This window comes from Anopheles stephensi, chromosome 3 (assembly GCF_013141755.1).
Source record: "Anopheles stephensi strain Indian chromosome 3, UCI_ANSTEP_V1.0, whole genome shotgun sequence".
Lineage (NCBI taxonomy): Eukaryota > Metazoa > Arthropoda > Insecta > Diptera > Culicidae > Anopheles > Anopheles stephensi.
The window spans coordinates 87,010,848-87,031,519 of record NC_050203.1 but is presented as its reverse complement, the minus strand read 5'-3'; the positions used below and the strand labels follow the sequence as shown (position 1 = coordinate 87,031,519).

General features: G+C 47.5%; 2 protein-coding genes across 4 annotated transcripts; one reads left to right on the top strand and one right to left on the bottom strand.

The window, feature by feature from the left end:
* The first annotated feature begins 120 nt into the window (after positions 1-120).
* Positions 121-3,427, top strand: LOC118514027 (PRKCA-binding protein). 3 transcript variants are annotated; one of them, XM_036060502.1, is made up of 6 exons: positions 127-267; positions 761-919; positions 1,070-1,405; positions 1,813-1,924; positions 1,992-2,353; positions 2,414-3,427. In XM_036060502.1, the coding sequence occupies exons 2-6, from the start codon at positions 840-842 to the stop codon at positions 3,339-3,341; spliced, it is 1,818 nt and encodes a 605-aa protein (XP_035916395.1). In that variant the 5' UTR covers positions 127-267; positions 761-839; the 3' UTR covers positions 3,342-3,427. The 3 variants fall into 3 exon arrangements, with proteins under 3 accessions (XP_035916397.1, XP_035916395.1, XP_035916396.1); XM_036060503.1 differs by lacking the exon at positions 127-267 and adding an exon at positions 276-698; XM_036060504.1 differs by lacking the exons at positions 761-919; positions 1,070-1,405 and having other exon boundaries at positions 121-267.
* A 13-nt stretch (positions 3,428-3,440) lies between these two features.
* LOC118514028 lies at positions 3,441-20,471 on the bottom strand. Its single transcript, XM_036060505.1, has 6 exons — positions 19,841-20,471; positions 8,692-9,095; positions 5,894-6,037; positions 5,716-5,811; positions 5,532-5,632; positions 3,441-4,937 (listed from the first exon to the last, which is right to left on the bottom strand). Exons 2-6 carry the CDS (start codon positions 8,752-8,754, stop codon positions 3,776-3,778), a joined length of 1,566 nt encoding a protein of 521 aa, XP_035916398.1. The 5' UTR covers positions 8,755-9,095; positions 19,841-20,471; the 3' UTR covers positions 3,441-3,775.
* Positions 20,472-20,672: the final 201 nt, after the last annotated feature.

Below are 20,672 nucleotides of genomic sequence, written 5' to 3'. Positions count from 1 at the left end.
TTCACTCCATACAGTTGAACAACGTACACGACGTGTCGCCGACGTTTCGTTCCGTGCGTCATTCAAATTTGAATCGTTGCGCATGTCCCAAAACCGTACATGTGCGTGTTGTCACCGACATCGATCGATTCCAACAAGTTCTTGTCGCTGTTTAGTTCGCACAGACATCCTTAGGCCAAACATCTAGTGGGCGATACAAAGCCGCAAATTCGCTTCAAACATGTTGCAAGACTGCGACTATGACTACTTCTACGAGGAGGACAAAATGTAAGCCAAATCAAACGAGCGAACGAAGCGCCACCCATCTCTCGTGAGGTTTAATATGAATGCAGATTTTGGTTGTTGTTACGTTCCCTCTTTCCAATCTGTTTAATATTTAATGTTATTCTTTCGAGCGTGAGTGTTTTATTGCAAGCCAACAAAAGCAGTAATGTGTCTTGTGTCGTGTGTAATCCGGCGAAAATACGTTCCAGAAGTCCGGATCCTGGTCTAAGTTACTTTTTTTTGTTGGAAATCTCCAATGGAACAAACCTAAAACATATGTTTCCCTGTTTGTTTGCATACGAAGTTGGGTGGGTGAGGAAGTTGTGTCGATGGCGCGATTTTACGCATGCTCTTTCTATGTTCGTAATGTTTGTATTGTTGTGTGCATTTCGTTTGCGTGTGTTTTTTGCCTTTCCTTCCTCTTCTTTACTGGTGTAAGTGTATTTCATTGATCCCAGACCAACCTCTCAATGTTCACCGTTTCGCCTCGTTAAAGTGTTTGCTGGCTTTAAAGTGTGTGCCTCTAGCGAGGACCCCCACCAGTGAGCAATTGAGCATCAGTTTAATCGCAAGCAATGGAGTCCAGCAGCCAGGATAATGAGCCATGGTGTGAAGAAACGACATCACTTTTAATGTTTGACCAGGAAGAGGAAATGTGAGTAGTGGTGACGAGGCTCTGAGGCTTTCGTCGTTCAACGAGCATGGTGAAGCCACAAAAGCTTCCTACCAATGGCGCACGTATCGAGACGTAGATTTGGATGATAATTCGAGTCTTTGGTTAACTTCCCCTACCTTCGTCGTCCAGTACCGCCGCCCGTAGCAATCCAATCCGTCCAGCGAACACGGTCGTAGTCGAGGAGGACCCAACTCGCGATGAGCAAGACGATACGGCGCTTATTTCCATCGGTTCGCCCGGGTGTGGATCGAGGCAACGGTGCAATGGCGAACGGCGCAAGGAATCGAAAAAGCAGGCTGTTGAAAAAGAGGACACAAAGGTGGAGAAGGAATCCGGTGGGAAGCGACCGGATGAGATCGCATTTGTGTCGAACGATGATCTGCCGGATCCGGTGCTGTACGCGGACGGTTGCGTTGACGATAACAAGATCATAATGCTCTGCCAGCGCCAGGAGATGGAGCGCCTGTAAGTGTGTGTGTGTGCGTGGTTCGTATTGGCTTGTGGCTGTATTTGTGTGCGTGTTTGTGTGTGTGCTTGGGATGGTAATATCCTTGCAGCAAGGGGGGTTGTGGAAAATGGGGAAAACCGGGGTGTAGTTTGTAGCTATTACAGGATGCGATTTGGTGCAAGGCGACTCCTATTGGAATGTGTTTTACAAATTGTAGTTTGGTCCTGAGAAATTGCCGAAGCTTCCATTTTGAGTTTATTTTTCGATGTAAAAAGTGCTTGCTCCACGAATGTCTAGTTTGAATGTGCTTAGCGTGCGCTTGCCCGTTTATTTTGCAATATTTATTTTAGAACCCACATGTCAAGGTTCAATCCACAGTCGGAAACCTGTTAATTGAGAAAATTATTTACTCTACATAAACTAGGGGCATGACGGTTAGTTCTGGTACGGTTGTCATCAAGAAGGATACCAGCAACCTGATCGGCATCAGCATCGGTGGAGGCGCCCCATTGTGTCCCTGCTTGTACATTGTTCAGGTACTTCTTGCCCGATAGGTCATGGAAGTGCTTCCACCTAACAAGAAGTCCTTCATTGCTCTGACAGGTTTTCGATGGGACGCCGGCAGCCCGCGAAGGGACGCTTCAGAGTGGCGACGAGCTTCTCGGCGTCAATGGCGTCTCGGTTAAAGGCAAAACGAAGGTGGAAGTTGCCAAAATGATACAGTCGGCCACGGAGGAGGTGATGGTACACTACAACAAGCTGCATGCAGATCCAACCCAGGGAGAAACGCTCGATATTGTGCTGAAGAAGATGAAGCATCGTTTGGTGGAACGGATGTCCAGTAGCACAGCGGACACGTTGGGCCTTTCCAGGGCAATCCTTTGCAATGACTCTCTCGTCAAACGTTTGCAGGAACTGGAACGAACGGAGACAATGTACAAGGGACTGGTCGAACACGCACGAAGGTGAGTTCGACTGTGTTTCTTTCGGGAATTGCTTAAACCAATCGTTCTCTCGCATCGCAGGATGCTCAAAGCACACTTTGATGTGCTGCAGACGTACCAAGCGTTCGGGAACATGTTTGCCTCGATCAGTGTCCGCGAACCACAGCCGCGTGCATCGGAAGCGTTCCGCATCTTCGGTGAGCTGCACCGCAACATGGAGAAGGACGGCATCAAGATGATCAAGTCGCTTAAACCCATACTTGCCGACATGGGAACGTACCTTCATAAAGCCATCCCGGACACTAAGCTCACGGTAAAGCGCTATGCGGACGCAAAGTTCAGCTACCTATCCTACTGTCTCAAGATAAAGGAGATGGACGACGAAGAGCATGGGTATGCCGCGATCCAGGAACCACTGTACCGTGTAGAGACGGGCAACTACGAGTATCGTCTCATTCTACGCTGCCGGCAGGATGCTCGCTTAAAGTTCGCCAAGCTGCGCAGTGACGTGCTGGAGAAGATAGAGCTGCTGGAGTGTAAACATGCCCGGGATCTTGCCAGTCAGCTGCGCAAGTTCATCGAAGGACTAGCTACCCTTGCGTCGGAAACGGTCGAACGGTTGGAAAGCATTCCGAACCTATTCCCCATCGAGGTGGATCTGAAGGCGAGCGCGTTCCAGTACAAGTCGGCGATCAAGTTCCAAGCGGAAGAGTACACGGACGATGAGGTGCCACAGGCAGAGGAGGCGATCGAGCAGCTGGAATCGTCAAAATCAGGAAAATCCGGTGAGACTGGAGAGTTGGGAATCGAATCGAATGGAACCGAGAGCGGGGCGCAACTGTTGGGTGGGTTTGAGGAAATTGATCTGAGCAAGGGCACTTCGACGGCAGCATCGGAGAACGATCTACTGAACGAGCTGGGACTTGCGGGCATCGATCTGTCCGTCGGAAGCAAACCGATCAGTCACAATCTGATGGATGATCTGCTCGTGCCGGAGTTGTACAAGTAATTTAATTTGAATGGGACATGATTTTTGTTTTAACCAGGAATAAACTATAATAACAGAAGTTTCTCGGACGAGCGGAATAATTGAAACACGATTCGTTTCTTCGTTTTCTCAAAGTTTGGAGGTTTACTTACACTAACGTACAATAAATAACATTCTTTTAAACAACAGGGTGTAATCCCACCCCAGCTCACATCGGGGACCGATCATCAAATCCCACGAATCCTACCCTGTTCTTTATGCTTATACTTGAGGTAACTCAGTCGAAGTGGTCGCAGTTTTCCGGTTTGTTCGTGTCGTTACTATCCCTATGCCATACGTATCCTATACTATCTATTGCATCTGAGTATTATCAATACGCACTACCAACCCAGCTACTATTGCTTGAGCCCTTTTAGTCTGACTGTGGACAGCACACCCAAGACGTTCCGCCACTACTATAGGGCCACATCACGATACTTTCGAAAGTCGTCCGACTCGTTACCGAGCGACTGTCGGCTGTCGGTGGCACCGTTCAGATACAGATTGTTACCATACCCGTAGCTGGTTAGCTGCGAGTGACTCTTCCCATAGCTGGCCGGTCCACCGTGCAGTCCACCGTGCGGATGTCCCGCAAAGTACCCGCCGGGAGGAATGGGACTGCCAGCTCCACCGTGGTAGTTGGCGTGATGCTGCTGCTGCTGCTGATGTAGCTGATACAGATGGTACGGGTTCATCATTTGGTAGTGGTAGTAGGCCGGCGGATACGCACTGTACGCCGGATTGTACGCGAGAACATTCCACGGGTTCATGGCATAGTTTTTGAGCAGATTGTGTCCGTACCGGTAGTACGGCAGGTCGTGCTTCTTCACTGGCAGCGGCGATTCCGAGAACGTTATGTTGCCCAAATTCTCGAGCGACACACAATTGCGGCCCAATATTTTGTTGTTCTTGGTTGACTCGATCGTGTAGTAGATGGGATCGTTGGCGGACGAGACTGGCCCGTCGCCGTTCGTCATTGTTGCTACCGTGCCACCCGTGTGCTCGATCGAGGCGTTCGTATCCTTTTCGCGGGCCTGTCGCAACGTACCATTCTCCGGGACGTCGTGCAGCTTGTTGTGGATTTGATTCTTCAGGTTGTTGTGCAGTACATTGTCCGGCTCGTCGGTAGCCGGCGCGGAGTCTTTGGATTTCTTCTCACTGATCGTGGTGTGCGTCGAGAGAAACTTTGGTGGAAAGATGAAGCGCAGATCAAGCAGCGACTGTGTTTTCTTGCACTCCGGTACTATCGGCGGTGGGCCGGTAGGCATCGCCGGTGGTAGCCCGAATATGCTCGCATTAAATTCGCTCTGCGATCCGTACAGGTTGTTGTAGGCCGTGTACTGCTGGACAATGTCCAGGGAGTTGTTTTCGTGCGGCACGTAACCGGGATTGTCGAATCCGGTCGAAGGCCGTCGGCTGGGACCGTTCGGAGCGCCCTGAGTGCTGCGTTTGCTAGCGCGCAGTGAGTTCATGCCGGTGGTGGTGGCGTTGAAAGGAGTCGTTGGAGTCGGTGTGGTCAGCTGCAGTCGTGAGGCAAGTGATTCGAGCTGGGATAACACTTTCTTCTCCTGTCGCCATCTGAAAAACGGAAAGGAACAGCGATCAGTGGATGGTCGGCGATGATTGACGGTTTAATTGATTCGCAGCTATTAAGGGGCGCGCGCGATCACAATACAGATCTTGTTGATGAGATCACGATCACGTGTGTGTTTCGTAAGTAGTAGCAAAACTTTTAACTAAAGAAATTTAATAACGACGATCGAATAAAGCGAATTAATTCATTAAAATAAATAGTTAAACATGCGAAGCGATGCAGCCAACCGTTAAAACGACTATATGTAATTTAATGATTAAACAATTTTCACTGACGCTTAGCAGCAATCATTCAAATCAATCCAAATCAAAAGAGAAAGCAGCCAAAAGGGCCCGCCAACGTGTTAGATGCGCATAGATAACGGCGCCCGCTTCGTATATATCCTTTTCTCACGAGCGAGCTACTTTTGCTGAAGTAATTTATGAAGTTTTGAATGTTGTCTATCGTTTCTGTCTCTCTCTCTCTCTCTTCCTCTGATCGAGCTTAATTCTTCTTCACGCATGCCGATGGACTATTGAGCGATTTTCTTCTATTTTCCATTTCCACCTAACCTAACTGATCGAGCAACGTGAACTTACCTCAATGCTGTCGGAATAACGCACAGCAGTGCTAAGCAGTTGACTATTAAACGTATTAAATATCCAATTAATTCCGTTAGCCCGTGCGCCGATTGTAGACCCTGTCGATTGGGAGATGGGAAGAGATGAATGAGCGAAAAGAGTTCGGGCCGGATGGAGCGAGAGAGCAAGCGCCAATGCTTACCCAATATTGTATGGTCATGTACATGACTAGTGCCAGTTCCGGAACCGACAGCACACCGATTATAATCGACCAGCTGAGCAGACCCCACGAAATGCCCTGAGGTGAAGATAGTGTAAGAGAATTGTGATTCAGAGCAGGGTGCACAACACTTTGCCCGGTCATATATGGTTTTACTTACCGTCGAGAGGCCATGGATCAAGATCGCGGACGAGATGAAGAGTATGAAGAACTGGGCGCACAGCAGATAGGCCGGTATGGGCAAGTCACCGCGGGCCTCCAATATCCAGGAGATTTCGCAAGAGAACGCCACCAGATAGGTAAGCTGGAAATCGGGAAAGGTAAAGGGAATGTCAAAACAGTGATCTGGCGCACGGGAAATGATCATTTCCGCTGGTTTGAGCGCTACCCCCAAAGGTACTCCCCGCAGCGGTGCGAGACACTTTGTAACCGGAAAGCGAAAGGAACACAATTCGCGCCACCAGTCTGGCCACCGTTCTGCATTGTGTAGTACAGGCGCTCTGGACATCCGGAGCACTGTAGTAGATTGGAACCGAATGCCCTTCCCAGCTGTTGGCGCTTTGCGTGAAGTAGACGCAGAAAACAAACCCTTGAACGCAAGGCAGGCCGTTTTGGGGTGTGTAGCAACAACATGCGTAATGTGAGCACGAACTGCTGCTGCAACCCAACCCCCTGGTTCGATTTTACTTTCAGCCTGGCTGCGATCGAGTGTTGGTGTTGACCTCAAACGGTGGCGAACTTGAGGTGCCTCACGATCGTGCTAAATTACTTGCGCCGAATGAGTTTGAACTTGAGGCAGCGTGCCTAGTGTGGCAAGTTGTGTTTACGGTTTACACATTTTCACCACCACACTCGTGCGTAGTATGCTCATGAAAAAGGGAAAATTTTGCGATGGAAAACGGGGTGAAGGAGTTTTCCCCTGTAGTAGTTTGTTATGTGTTTGTATCGTTACGGCTGGGGTCAAGCAAGGGCTCTCCAAATCTAATACCACTCATTAGGCAGTTTTGCTGAAGCAGAAGCAGTACAGCAAGTAAATGTCTTATTAATTCATAGCTTCTGCTCTGCACTCTGTAGCACTGGGCTTCCTATCTATCGGCAGTGGCAAAGCGCCATTATTAGGAAAATTGTACGAAATTGCGGTCCGGGGTAATTTAAACCAACTCTAATGATAGTCGTTTCCCGACGAGTTTCGGAAGGAAAGAGGAAATTGATGACCAATCAGACCCGGCGACGGTTAAACGAATTTCCCCGATCAAGATCATCAGCGGGTATGCAAAAAAAGGTACTAATTGGATTGGTATTTGAACTAAAATTTCCAATTTCTGGCTTCTTTTTATAGCACCTGAGCTAGTGTAATTTATAGCATCCAATTTGTTTAGCATAATAATTGATCCCATTTATTCGAGCCCTTCGGAACATTTATCACACAGTTAGACGGTCTTATCAGCAGGGGACACCAGCGACTGGCAGAAGAAAAAAGCCACCCCCGGGGGCGATCGCTGTCGGGAAAACCCGGTGACCGGAATAGCAACGAACTGTAACACGCAATTCGACCGCCGAACGTGTTGCTGCTTTTAATAATTTGTCCCCCTTATCTGCTCGCCGGAAACTTCATTTTTCCTTTATTTTCCACGGCCCCGTCCAGGGTTCAGATACCCGCCGCGCACACATACGGACCCTCGGTCGCCTATTAAGGTCAGGCCCAGGTGGTCAGGGGCCCAGCCAACAATTAAGAGAAGCTTCGCTCCGAGAAGCGCGCGTGCTTGCTGTTGCTGTACATCTTTACGCGAACCGAAAAAAAGGGGGCCACATTCGCACATGTAGTGCGTCGCCGAACGGGTGGGGTGGGAGGCGGGGGCTGGGGTTGGAGGGTTGAAGAAGATGCGGGCTTATTTTTGGTTACCGTGGGTTGCGAGCATTTCGGTCAGAAGTGAAACTTTTCGACGGCTTTACAACTCGGTTCAGTGAATCATCGTTATAAGATTAGAGCGGTTCGGTGTGATGGAAGTTTTCGGGAACAATTTTAACAAGCCTTTAGCGCACAAGGTAAGAGTTAATTGAAGCATTTGATTAACTAAACAAATGCTCCCTTAGCCGCGGGAGGACGTCTTAAAAGCGAAAAGTCCGAGGAAACGGTCGTCTTTCTCTTCAGAACCAAAGAACAATAGGGCCGTTAACAAACACGCATAACAAGTACTCAGCATAGAAACCCCCGTCTAAGAACCTTTCTTCCATTTCCTACACCGAGCTTCGAAACCAAACGAACCGGATCACCGGGAGCTTCCATGTAAAGCGTCTTGCGGGAGCTTTCTGCCGAACGTTCGGCTAACACGCAAAATGCTTACGCCGAGTGGGTGGTGGTGGCTTTGTTATGCCGAGTCCGGCCGGTCAGTGAACCGCGCCGTGACCGATGGCCGGACGATGACGACTTAATTGGGGAGGCACCTCGGTGGGCACCTCGATCGTCATCATGCGTTTGGCTGCCGTACCCCATTAACTCACGATGATTTACTGCCCAAAGACTCGAGTCGCTCACTGAACAGACAGGGCGAAGATAAAGATTGTGTTTTTTTCTGTATGTTCTGCGAGGCACAATTAATGCAAACTTACTTGATAGGATAAATCTAAACGCACAAATCACGCACGGGAAACATACTGGGCGTTTCATTTCAAAGCTGCATAATCGGTCCACTGCACGGACTTTTTCTTTGATCGAGATGCGATCGACGAAGGAGCTTTTTACAATTTTAAAACGCGTTTATATCGCATCGTACAAGTGTTAAGTGTCTCTGTTACCTTTCATAAAAATTTTAAACCTTTTTTAATTATTGTTATCATAAAACTCTCAATGAATTGCTTCCCTTACAAATGCGAATGCGAACTTAACCGTCAACGACTTCACTAAGGTTCAAAATGACCGTTACAATGAAAGAAATCCAATTGAAATCGCATACTTACCAATGATAAACATGCCGATATACAGCAGTAGATGAATATGTTTCGTTTGGAAAAGTATCCCATCGTTGCAGTTTTCGCTCGCGAGTTCGGCGATCGCTTCGAGCTTTTCGGATTAGTGGATTACGGATCAATCAAACGGCTGGCTTTGACATTTAAATATCACTCGAATTGCTGACCCCCGCAGTCAATCACTGAACCTGAACGGTGCCCGGTTGCGAGTATTTGCTGTTCAGAAATAAGCACGCTTGCACTGGCGTTCTACACCCTTCCCAACGCGATCACTGCCACCAACCGCGGATCCCCATTCAGTGCCCAACGATCGTGAACCATTTTGAGCCGTAATTGAGTGAAGGAAAAAACACGAAACGGGCCAGTCCGATGGTCCCAGATGCCCAATTTACGACCTGTGAAAAGAGAGTAAACAGAGAGGAAATTAAAAATGTGCTAAATGGAAGGATACAGGCGTCTGCAGAAAAGCTACAAACGATCGAGCTTAATGCGTAGAATAACAGGAAATCGCAAATTAAACCAAAACACACACACACACAAAGCACAAAATATAAAAACAGAAGAAATAAATTAAGGATTACCGCAAAACAAAAACACGTCTCGCTGAGTTTGTTGCTTTAATGTGCCTATCCTTCCGCATAACGATCGAGAAGGTGTTAAGGTCCACCTAGCATCAAGAAGTGGCGAAGACGGACAGACGCTCTTGAGCGAACGAGGGCTGCGATCGAGCTGTGATCAGACAAACCAAAACCTGGAAAACTCGTTTCGCTCTTGCCCGAGCGTCTCGTGGCTCATGGTTGACTCGGTAACTGATAACACACGCCACCGGTGCTAATATCCGGTTTTGGTTTTCGGCCGTTACGCAGATTTAAGCTTCGCGAAATCGAAAGTCACCCAGCGACTGTTGTATAACCGGGCGACTGTTGTCCTATTCTTCGGGCTTGTCACATTTTGTAAGACGACATCATCTGGTCCTATTGTGCACGGCACGAGACTCATCTGCTATTGTCCCCAATTAAATCGTTTAATCGTTTTACAATACCACGGAATTATGCTTATGCAAATATACAAATTATTAACTGCTGGAACTTTTTTTTCCTTCAACACCGAGCTGCTATTTGGCCGTTATTTAACGCCGATTGTTATTAGCTGCAAGCGAAAGCATGTAATGATTACATTCTGCTATTGGCCTCGGTCGGCTAAGATGAGCATTGTTATGCAAAGCTGCCACCATTGCTTCCAGATTGAGATACCAACTCGGCAATGAAAATGGAAAGTAGTGAACGCGTGCATTCGAAATTCCAATATCAAAGCAGAGCAACGTTTTCATTTTCTTCGGGGAACTGCATAAATTTTGTCCCCATTCATTGATGTACGTCGCTGGGAACGCACTTTCCCATCGGGCCGCTGATGATGACTTAATGTTTTGTTAATAACTCTTTCGCTTCGACGGCGGTTTTAACCAACCAGTCGTCGGCTTTCTTCTTATCACGATCGCAAACTCGATCAGCACCGAGATGCATCTCGCTAATGGTTTTCCACCGATGGATGGCGCCAGGGTGGAACGGCTTAAAACAAAGCCTAAACTTCATAATACGCCCAACAAAGACATAACCTATCGAGATAGATCGAGTTGCGTAAAGGGAAAAGCCGTACGTACCACGCCTGTTTCTCTTTCTGGTGAGAAACAATTCCATTCTGCACCCATTGATTGTGGATACCAGAAATCACTTTCCACGAAGATACAGATAAGCACATGCTGGATGTGAAACTTCATTCTCACGAGCTCTCATGAAACGAGCAGGACCAATGACCGATCGAGAAAACCAGGGACAGACAAAACTATTAACCTCGAAGCAATATTATTTATTACACTGTGAACGTTTATGGAGAAAATTGCACTGCAGCTTGCATCAAACGTGAAAACAATAAATAGAAAATCAACAATAAGAGAGCGCAGTGTGTTGCATTCCCACTGGCACTCGCCCCAGGACACTCACACATGTGAAGGAATCATATGTTGTAACATCGTTGTAGTCAATTTTCGAATGATTATTTTTGCACAATAGTCGTATTTGTTCGCTGTGCTTCATCTAATCGTTCTATAAGTACAAAACCGTGTAGCCCTATAATGACGGGAACTCAGTGTTGTGCCACCAACCCCCCCGGGCGAAAGAGTTCACTCCGGAGTTCACTTAGCTTCAACCCCCTTTGGTCTGGTGTGCGAATATGTGCGTTTCATTGCATTTGCAAAACAATGCGCAATGCAATGCGGTTTGCACAAAGGCAGATGCACCTCGAAGGCATCTTCTTCAGACTTTCCACCGCCATCTATAGGAGAGTATAGTATTGGCTGTGCGGCGTTATTGATGTGTATGATGGGTGCATTTCTCATCGGCTGAAGCTAAGGCTTGATGCAACCGGACTTGTGCAGCTAACTAAGCATTTATGCTGCTACATGCGAGCGTACTAGAAGAAACCTTGTTTCACATGAGTTTGGGGATTGACTATTCCAAGCATGCCGACCATGATAGATATGGTAAGAATATCCTGGTAGCGGCACGAACTTACTTCTTCAGAACAAAGCTTACAGTTGACTGAAGACAAATTTGAAAAACAAACTTTAGGATAGGATAAGTATAGGTAATACCATACTGGAGGCTCCATAACTCCTTTATAAAATTCCTTCCAGACTGTCTCTTCGTAAGCAGGACTGACCAGACAGCAACGAGTAAGTAACTTCAAGGAAGCTAGCAATGACAAGTCAAGACCTCTCGCGATTTTTGAGTCAAAAGCGGAAAACGAAGCAGGTTATATCAATTATTAATTCAAATTTAAATGGTACAATATTCTATATCGCAAATTCTGTAACAGCAAGAGCAACGAGCTAAACTGATCGCGATTGTTTGAAAATCCTGGTCACGGCACCAGCTTCTATACCCAAAACAACCTACACAAAACTAGATTGTTCTCGACTATAAGGCTCAAATACGGCTCTTTAATAGCAAAAACCTTCGAAAGCTCTTTCGGCGTGTTGCATTAGTCACCTTATGGCTCAGTGTATGAGAATAATTTAATAATTTTCCTGCTGCCTTTGTTTGCAGCAGCTTGAGGCATGCTAATTGTAGCAGCTAATTAAATGTGAATCGACCTCCACATGTGCGTTTCAACTTTTGCAATGAATGATTCGCCTTCTTCCTAAAGTATTTTGCAGCTTCAAGCTTGAACCCGACAGCCAACCGGTCAACGATTCGATCGATGCAACATTTCATTTTCCACCCAATTACACACAGCAACACACACACACACTTTCGCCCCCAAAGGGATGGATTTATTTAATTTCGCTCGGTGAAAACTTTTGCTTGCGAGCAGCTGAACTAATGGGCCTTTTTTTAACCGCCATCTCTCGACTACTGTCACCGTTCATTAAGCCATCGTCGAAGTTAGCAGCTAGGCAGGTGGAGATAATGTTGCCATACTGCTAACTGTAGTTGACAACAACCTGTAACGAGAGCACATATGCAGAAATAACCGTACATGTCTCACACACAAAAACAACCACACAAAACAACTGTTCGCAACTGTTGCAAATGAAAACACACTGTCGAAACAACGCTCGCGCACAACGGGATGAATGAATTTGGGAAAATTGCCACAAGAAAAATGCATTTCCCCACACACGAGGTCAATCGCATTAATCCGGTGTGACACTCGTTTGCTGGTTGTTTTTCAACTCCAAAAAACCCCAACACAGTACAAGGCACATGAAGGAAAAACAATTTGATTGTCGCCTAGCCTTTTGTTTTCCACACTGTTCGCCTGAGATACATTGCTTGTGTTCCAGTATTGCACCAAGTGTGGGAAACAATTGTCCAGCCGATCTTGCCAATTGCGAACGCTCGTTTTTTCCTTCGGTGGTCGATTTTCGCGCAGATCGTCGAGCGTGTGCGATTAAAGTGTTGTTTCAATTCAGCCCGCCCGCCAGAGAATGGCCGGCTCGATTCCTTCCCGGGCGCAAAGGGTGGGTGGCTCTTGCAAACACCGAGCACGGGGTAAGAATTGAAATAAACACCGAAACCGAAGCATAAACGGTGCGGATGACATGCCAGGCCCGGCCCCGTGATGCCGTGGTGAAGAAGTGAAGGTTAAAGGCGTGGGTAAAGGTAGCATCGCGATGCTGCAACAGCCGTGGAGTATTTGTTTCATTGAGCATCTTCGTCGGTTGCGGTTGCATCAGCGAGATGAATGGAAGGCGTGCTCATCCGCCCGGCAGCAGCGAGTCTTAAGCGATCATCAGTTTACACACAATGTGCGGGGTTTGCTTAAGGGATGAATAAATATGAGCCTTATGGCTTTGTTATTCTAGAATGAATGTCCAGAAGTGAAGCAATCGAGCTTTTTAAATGGTAAGATATTCTTAAACAGTGAGTATTTACAGAGGACGGTCAAAAGGTTAAGCTTAATGGTGAGAAATAAGATTGAAGGTGAATTTAAAAATTCAGATCTTTATTCGCTGCTGTGTTAAAGTCTTCATCTAACAAGCTTCTGCACGATTCCCAAGTTAACACGACGCTTCCCGGTACGCTTTTGATCACTTTCCCTTTGCTGCAGAGTTCCTGATCGCATCATTATTGAGATATGCATGACAAAAGCATATCGCATGCACGCGGTCCATCTGAACTTCCTAATGAGCCGCATCGAACTACAACGGCACACACAAGCACGCACGGAGTCGTTCATAAAACCTGGCCAATCTGCATCGGAAAAGAAATCAACTTACGCGCGAGATATGGAGTTGTGGAAAAGGGAAGGGGGAAACAAAAACGAAGCAAGTGCAACAAAACACAACAAACAACCTCTAATGATATGCCGGCTTAATTATGATCAGCCGATCGGCGCGGCGAGCTAGTATGCATGAGCTAGCTTGCATGCGCGTTTCACCACCGCAAAGGCGGACCGATTTTTTTGTCTGCTGTTGTCCACGGCCGCTTTGTTTACTCTCGTGTTTTTGTCACTTTCAGTTATAGCAGATCTCGATCCATTTTTAAATGAAAACATGCTTCTTAGGTAGGGAAAATCTGCCTTCCGAACGGCGAAAAAAAGCTCGCGCGAAAGTTCAAGAAACTTTCGATCCAACGCTCCACCCTTCGGGAAGATGCGTACTAATGACGGATGACGGGATGATCCGTGTATGGGTGAGCAGAGAAATCCCAAGCATAATGGGCCGTTGAACTAAGCCTCGCCCGAGCATAATCATCACCCGGCAACCATAGGATCAGCGCTAAACAAAAGCGAAATCGCTCCACGCATTAGCAGCACCATCCGATTTCCCGTGAAATGCGTGAAATCATAATTAACCAGAGCTCCGGTTCTAGCCTCGCCTCGGTAGGAGTTGGTGGGAAAGCGAAAATAACGTACGAAATTAATCAGACTCCGATCGGAACTATTAGGTAGACGGCACCGGAAACACGATGACACAACAACAAATCGACCGGGTGGTGTGAGCGAGAAACCCCCCGAATAAAACCGATCCGCATCTTAGAACTCATGTGGTGTGGGCGAGGAAACGAAACAGTGTGTGGGGAGTAGGGGTATTAATCAGCTATCGTGACCCAGCTATCCGCAGACAGACGCTGGTCGACATGGAAACAACAGGCCAGTTCCCAAACGGGAAGATGCGATGGGATTGGAATTATGGGTAATTTTTGATCTCGTTTCGAATGGTTTTGTTCACCCAATAATGGGTCAGTGGAACGACGAGCAGTGGATCCTGGTTGTGGATGTAAAGTAGGGATTGAAAACGATCGAGCTATCCTGCAGCGATCGCACTGATCGGCTTAACTTTGCTTCCCTACTGCGGGGGTTTGTCGCTTTGAGTTTTTTGTTCTCGATCGTGAAGTCACCACGTCTGACGCAGGGAGTGTACTTGCGTTTTTTTAAAGAAAAAGGCTTCAAAATTATTTTTTGCAGCACGAGGAATGTATCTTCTGTCAATCTGAAGACAAATAACTGTTCTTTGACACCATAAAAGAGGTGATTCCAAACCCCCAACACCGTTCAATCAGTATGCGGCCGTCGTTTGTGTTGCCTGCCGCTATCGAAATAGCTTATGAAAGCGCCTACCAAACGGAAGCACACCACAAACACACACACACACACAAGCAAATCAACGGGAAGTCCACAAAAAACGGTACTGGAAAGCCCTCCAACAATACCGATCAATACCAGGTGTGATTGCATACCGACGGTTGGGGTTGGTTGGGGGCTTAAAAATTGATTTCTTAACTCGAACCCCTACAACACGCGCACCAACAGACACTCACTCGCTCACGGTTGTCTCGTCACCATATAAGGGGGATCCAGCCCGGTCCCGGTCTCGTGCCGCGTTTTGTTCGATTTTATAATGCGCGTGAAGTAACTGTAACCGGCGATCAGGCAATGGAAAGGAACGATTATGCTGCTTGACACCGAATTTCGCACATTATCAGCTGACCGCATAGAGTGTGCTGAGGTGTGAGTGTGTACGCCCATTCCGCGTCCATCCGGATGTTAGGTATGAAAAATGCAGAGGAAAACAGATTCGCGATGGATTTTGCCACCGTGGTGAGGGTTTACTCAAGCTTATGGGTCATCTGCGATGGAGAGCGTTCTCCGTGCTGGTTTTGGGGGCCAACGGTACTGTTGCTAACTTTTTGTTTGCTAAGAACTGACCAAGAAACCAAACCAATCATATGAGATTGAGATGTTAGAGTTAGTAGTGCTGAAGAGGATAATTAGTTCCCCAAGCAGAGGTTCTTCCATAGGAACTAATTAAATCTAATACAGTTGCATTTTGAAAATTATAGACAATAACAAGGACGATCGTCAACTCCCGATACGAAGAATCACGATCGCTTCTGTTGATAGACTAAAGTCAGCATGTATACTAGCAATTTTATAGCACTTATTTTCTCCCTTGCCATTTGTAGAAAAGCATGTACTTTATTAAACGAGAAAGCAGTGCACGCTCTCCACGCTACAAGTTCATCTCTTTTTCGCTGTAAAGGCTTCAATTTCTTTGCAATTAATTTCAGTTTACTTTCTCCAAGGAAAGACTTATTTAGTGTCTTTTCAATGCGGTACTTCCCGGATTCAATAAAACGCACCTCATTTTCAAACAATCGCTCATTGCAGGGAGAATTGTCTATTTTGTTCCACTCTGAGCACGATCCGCAGATTGAATTAGGAAACTAAATTGTCACATCCATTTGGCTGGTCTGCAGGCCAGTGCCAGTGCGATCCATTTCTCCAATTTACCCGATTGGTTGCAGTACCGTTTCATACCCAAATTGAATTCGTATTGCGCGCGAAACAGCACGGAAATTCGGGCCAGGATCCTATGCACGTGGTGGGTGTTTACGGGCGACGTTGCTACTTTCCCTTTCGCTTCGCCCAACAGTCGACCACGCTTGTTTCGCCCTGGCTGGCTTCGTGATCTACTGGCAATCCGGTTCCGGAACGGGATTTCTTACGCACGGCTTAAGAAAAACAAACCCAACGTCGACACACGTGCCGTGCCGCGAAAGGTGTGGGACAGCAGCGTGCGCAACTGCAATTGCCTCACTATTGTTACCGATCCATCGATCGACGGTGTGCGCGCGCGCCCGATCGGCAATAAAACCCTCACACAAACGAGCACGCGATCGGCCCGGTTGCATCGATGGAAACGGCGCACGGGAAAGTGCTACTTTTTCCACTCATCTGACACTGCCGCACACCGGAATTAACCGATTACTTGGCCTGTGTGTGTGTGTGTTGAGTACCTTCAAACTAGATCTGAATATTTTGGGAAGGGTAACAAGCTGCATGCGAACCGAAATGCTCCACTTTTATTTTTGGGTGTAAGATTCGATTTTCTCGATTCGGCGATTGGTCCAGTTTTTGAGCGTGAAACGAGTCTGTCCACACAGCTGTCCACACACTATCGGAAAATGCCCGCTTGGAGTAGGAGATTTGTGGCCGGTGCGCTGTAAATCGAGCAATCGAGCTGAATAAATTTTTAATCGATTCGGACAATCGCCGTCCAGCTGTGATTGCATTCCACCGCCGGGTCCGTACGGTCTGCTGTAGATCGTGTAATCAGCCAGTTGGAGCACACTAATCGGGGCGGATTGTTTGAATGGTTGGTAAATCATGTGACTTTTCTCTGGATTTTTTTGTTTGAAAACAACTCAAAGCACTTAAAGCGATTCGCCGCAAACAATATTGTTTATAGCATCAAACGTTCAGTTTATAGCAAGCAAAGTCCCAAGACGTCCACTATTATGACTAAATGCTGGTATCTTCAGCTTTAGAGGAATTTATGGGGTGTTTTAGCTTAGAAATTGTTCTTCAAAAATAGGTGCAAAAATATTTAAGTAGCTAAAATAATGCTTGTGCCCAAGTACTTAACTCCTTCGCCTGCTCTGCACATCATCCTCTTCTTCATCAACTCACACAAGAAATCCCCACCACAATCGAAAAAGATCATAGTTGATGATCGTTTTCTTCATCTTTTTTTTTTTGTCGTTTTTTCAAGCGGCTTCACTCACGCAGAGTTCAAACAACGGCCGCAATGTCGTTCGCCCGGCGCGCCGATGAGTCATGCGCAAAGTTCCGCAAATAAACCGCACTGCGAAGCCTCTCGGCGCCGTTCTTCTCGTGCTGCGTCTTGCCTGCGCTCTACTATTTGCTCGTTAACTTCAAGACTGTCTTGTGGCTTGGTAGCCACGCTTTTTGGGTGCTCTTCGGCAGAGATAACCCCCCGGTACACGTTCGATGTTTGTTTGTGTACAAAACAGTAGCAAAAAGGCTTTGTTGTACGCTTGTACCGTCTGTGTGAGTGTGTAAGCTGCTTCAATATGTTTACTGTGGTTACCTCACACAAAGCTAGCGAACGATGGACCCAGAGGCCCCCAAGATTAGCCACGAGACACGTGCGTATATGCCGGAGGGCTTCGATTGCGGGTGGTGGCACGACCAACTTACCTTCAAAGCGCACCCCGGCACCCCAGGAAAATCAGTGATCGCTTCACGGTCCGAACCGTAGAATCGAACGATCGTTTTACAAAAAATCACAATTCTCAATGGTTCCACGCCCGAATGCTTATGCTAATCTGGTTGACATTGAACAGCGACACTCCACACAGCTCGACCATTCCGGAGGACCCGTCCATCCCCACCAAATGCCTGGAGCTCAGGAGGTGAGCGAAGTCGTTCAAATTAACAGTTTTCTCGCCTGGAACATTTGTGTGGTCATTGCGTAAGCCATTTGAAAATTCCACAAATTCAACTCGACACTCCACGGGAGGGTGGGCCTGTTCTTGGACATGTTGTTGCGGTTGGTATAATTCCACTGGAATGGAATCTTGTAGTGACAATTTGAAAGTAAAGTTCGGTCGCTTGTTAGTGCTATCTTGATCTGGAAAGAGATAATTAATCTCTTCAAAAACAAACTCTGTTTTGAAGCATTTTCTCATCATTGTGCATCAGAAAAGCGGAAAATATATCACCCAGAGCGTGATGACATTGAGCGTGTCACCGTGTCGTTCGCCGTCTATACGTCAGCTTAAAGCGCACCGGAACTGAACACTAGCGTTAAACATCCCTGTCGACACTCAACGGTCACACTCAAACATACAAACCCCGTTCCGGTTCATTGTGTCGCGGGTGGTGTAAATAGCTCTCGAGATGGACAAATGTCAAGGATGCATTCGGCGCGGAACCGACCAACGGTATATACGGGTGTACACGCTTCCGCAAAAATGGTGCCCTGTACTGTCCATATCTTACTCAGTGGACTAGTGGAGGCGTTTAGCTAAATTCCCGCCATTGAGACAAAGTTTTGGAGATGATGCTCCAAGGCTCTCGAAACACAGCGAGCAACTCCTTGAGCAAAGGAGTTCTTCCAAACACAACTCTCGAACAATCGGAACATCTCGTCCAATGACTCGCTAATGAGTGCGCAAAACTGCGTCAGCCGAGCCAGACAGCTAATGGTGTACGCGGTACGGTAAGAAATAGCTTAACGCCGAGCGATTTATTCTTCCACCAGTTCCAGCTTATTTCCAGGTGGCCACCGACGCGCTTATGCGAACTCCACTAACGGATCTCCCCGGCGTTTGATGTTGAAATGACGCCACGAGACACGAGGCGGGTTGTGTATGTTGGAGGAGAGGAAGGATTGTAGTCCTGTGCTGGAATTGTGTTCTCATGCAGAACGGACACGATTACACGAGCATAGGAACGCGAGGGAACGGTGCCGGAGAAGCTGTGATTAAAGGTGGTAAACATTCTTCGGCCGTGCCGCGAAGCGAAATTGATCCATGCATGATGGAGGCACCGAACGGAGAGAAAGAAAAAAAGTTGGTGCAAATAATCTGAAGCGATTGAGCTCAGTAGTAGTGAGTAGTACAGCGGTAAGTGATGTTTACCACACTGCCTCAAACATCTTCATTTCTTAACGGCAAACTTGGTGTGTATGCATAATAGATGAGCGTCTCTAGTGCCTAACTGCATCCATTAGCCATAACTTGCCCAATATACAAACTATTGCTATTCGAACTTTATAGCGCTCATGTGACGCGATCGCACACGCGATGATGTCATGCGAATTAGCACATCCTCTGAACTCTCCGCTGAATTTCGCGCCCGATCAACCTCTACCATTCTTCCCGTTCTTTGTGACGGACCCAAACAAAACAGAACCGCGCACTGTAGGCTCTAGAACACTGGAATACCGTAGCTCCAGCAGCGATCGCCACACCCAACACACCACGAATGAGGTGAGAAAGGCGAAACCCATCGATCGAAACACCACCACCGACCGAGCCGACCGACCGACACCAGCCAGCCTGACACCTTTACGCTTCATTTCATATTCATACCGCGTATCGGGCGGTGTAGCAGGCCACCGAGTCACCGAGATTTCAGGGGGACACCGGTAAGCAACTGTAAGCCACGACACCCAAACCGAGGATCGAAACAGGGGGAAATCCGATTGAAGGGAGACAAGATTTTTTGGAGATGCGGAGACAGATATTCATCCGAAAGGGATGCTGTTAAGCTTCTGGAGCAGAAGATTTAATCTTCCGATAAACACCCTCGCCAGCGACTCACTCACCTTCGGCGTTACGGTGCAGACTTGACGCACCCTTGGAGTATTTAAATTTGTTGAACTTTCGATGGGGCTGGATGATGACACTCGGTTTCTTTCGAGCAGTGAGGGAGCCGTTTTTTTTTTCTCTCCAAATCACACTCTTTGCAGCGGGCTTTCTATGAACGAGCTAACACCGAACACGCACACGTACACCACCCTCGAGCGGAATTTATTGCACTATTGCAGCGGGCGCGATGAATCGGGCCGGAGTTACAAGAATTACACCGAACCCTCCCAACGGCAGCCTCCACACACACACGCGGGACACACGGACCGTTGTTTACACTTCACCTACACACAGGCGCACACACATGAAATGTTGGCACGAACCACCACACCACGATCATAATTGCACGATCAGCTGCATCGACAGTGGGAATGTCGTTTAAAATTCATCGATACTCACGCACCCGGCGAGTGTAGCATTGACCACGGAGCGTTACTTCGATTCGGCGTCGTTCAGTTTCGTTTCGATTGCGAGCCCTCAGCCCGATTTTGCAAGCACCCACAATGGCCGTGAACGTCTGCTGAAGGAACGCGCACCACTCTATAGCGACCGAACGGCACGACGGAGAGACTGCAACTGATCGTGGCTTCGCTAGGCGACGAACCAGCCGCAGGTCGGGTGGCGAACGATCGATCGTGTGCTGCAGAGATCGTGCCCACGAACGGAATGGATGTTGAATTTCGTTGAGTGCTGGGCCTCAATATAGACGGCCGAAACTCACTAAACATATCTTGAGACATTTTTAAAACCGTTCAGCTACAATGAAAGCCATCCTCAAGCTATGATATT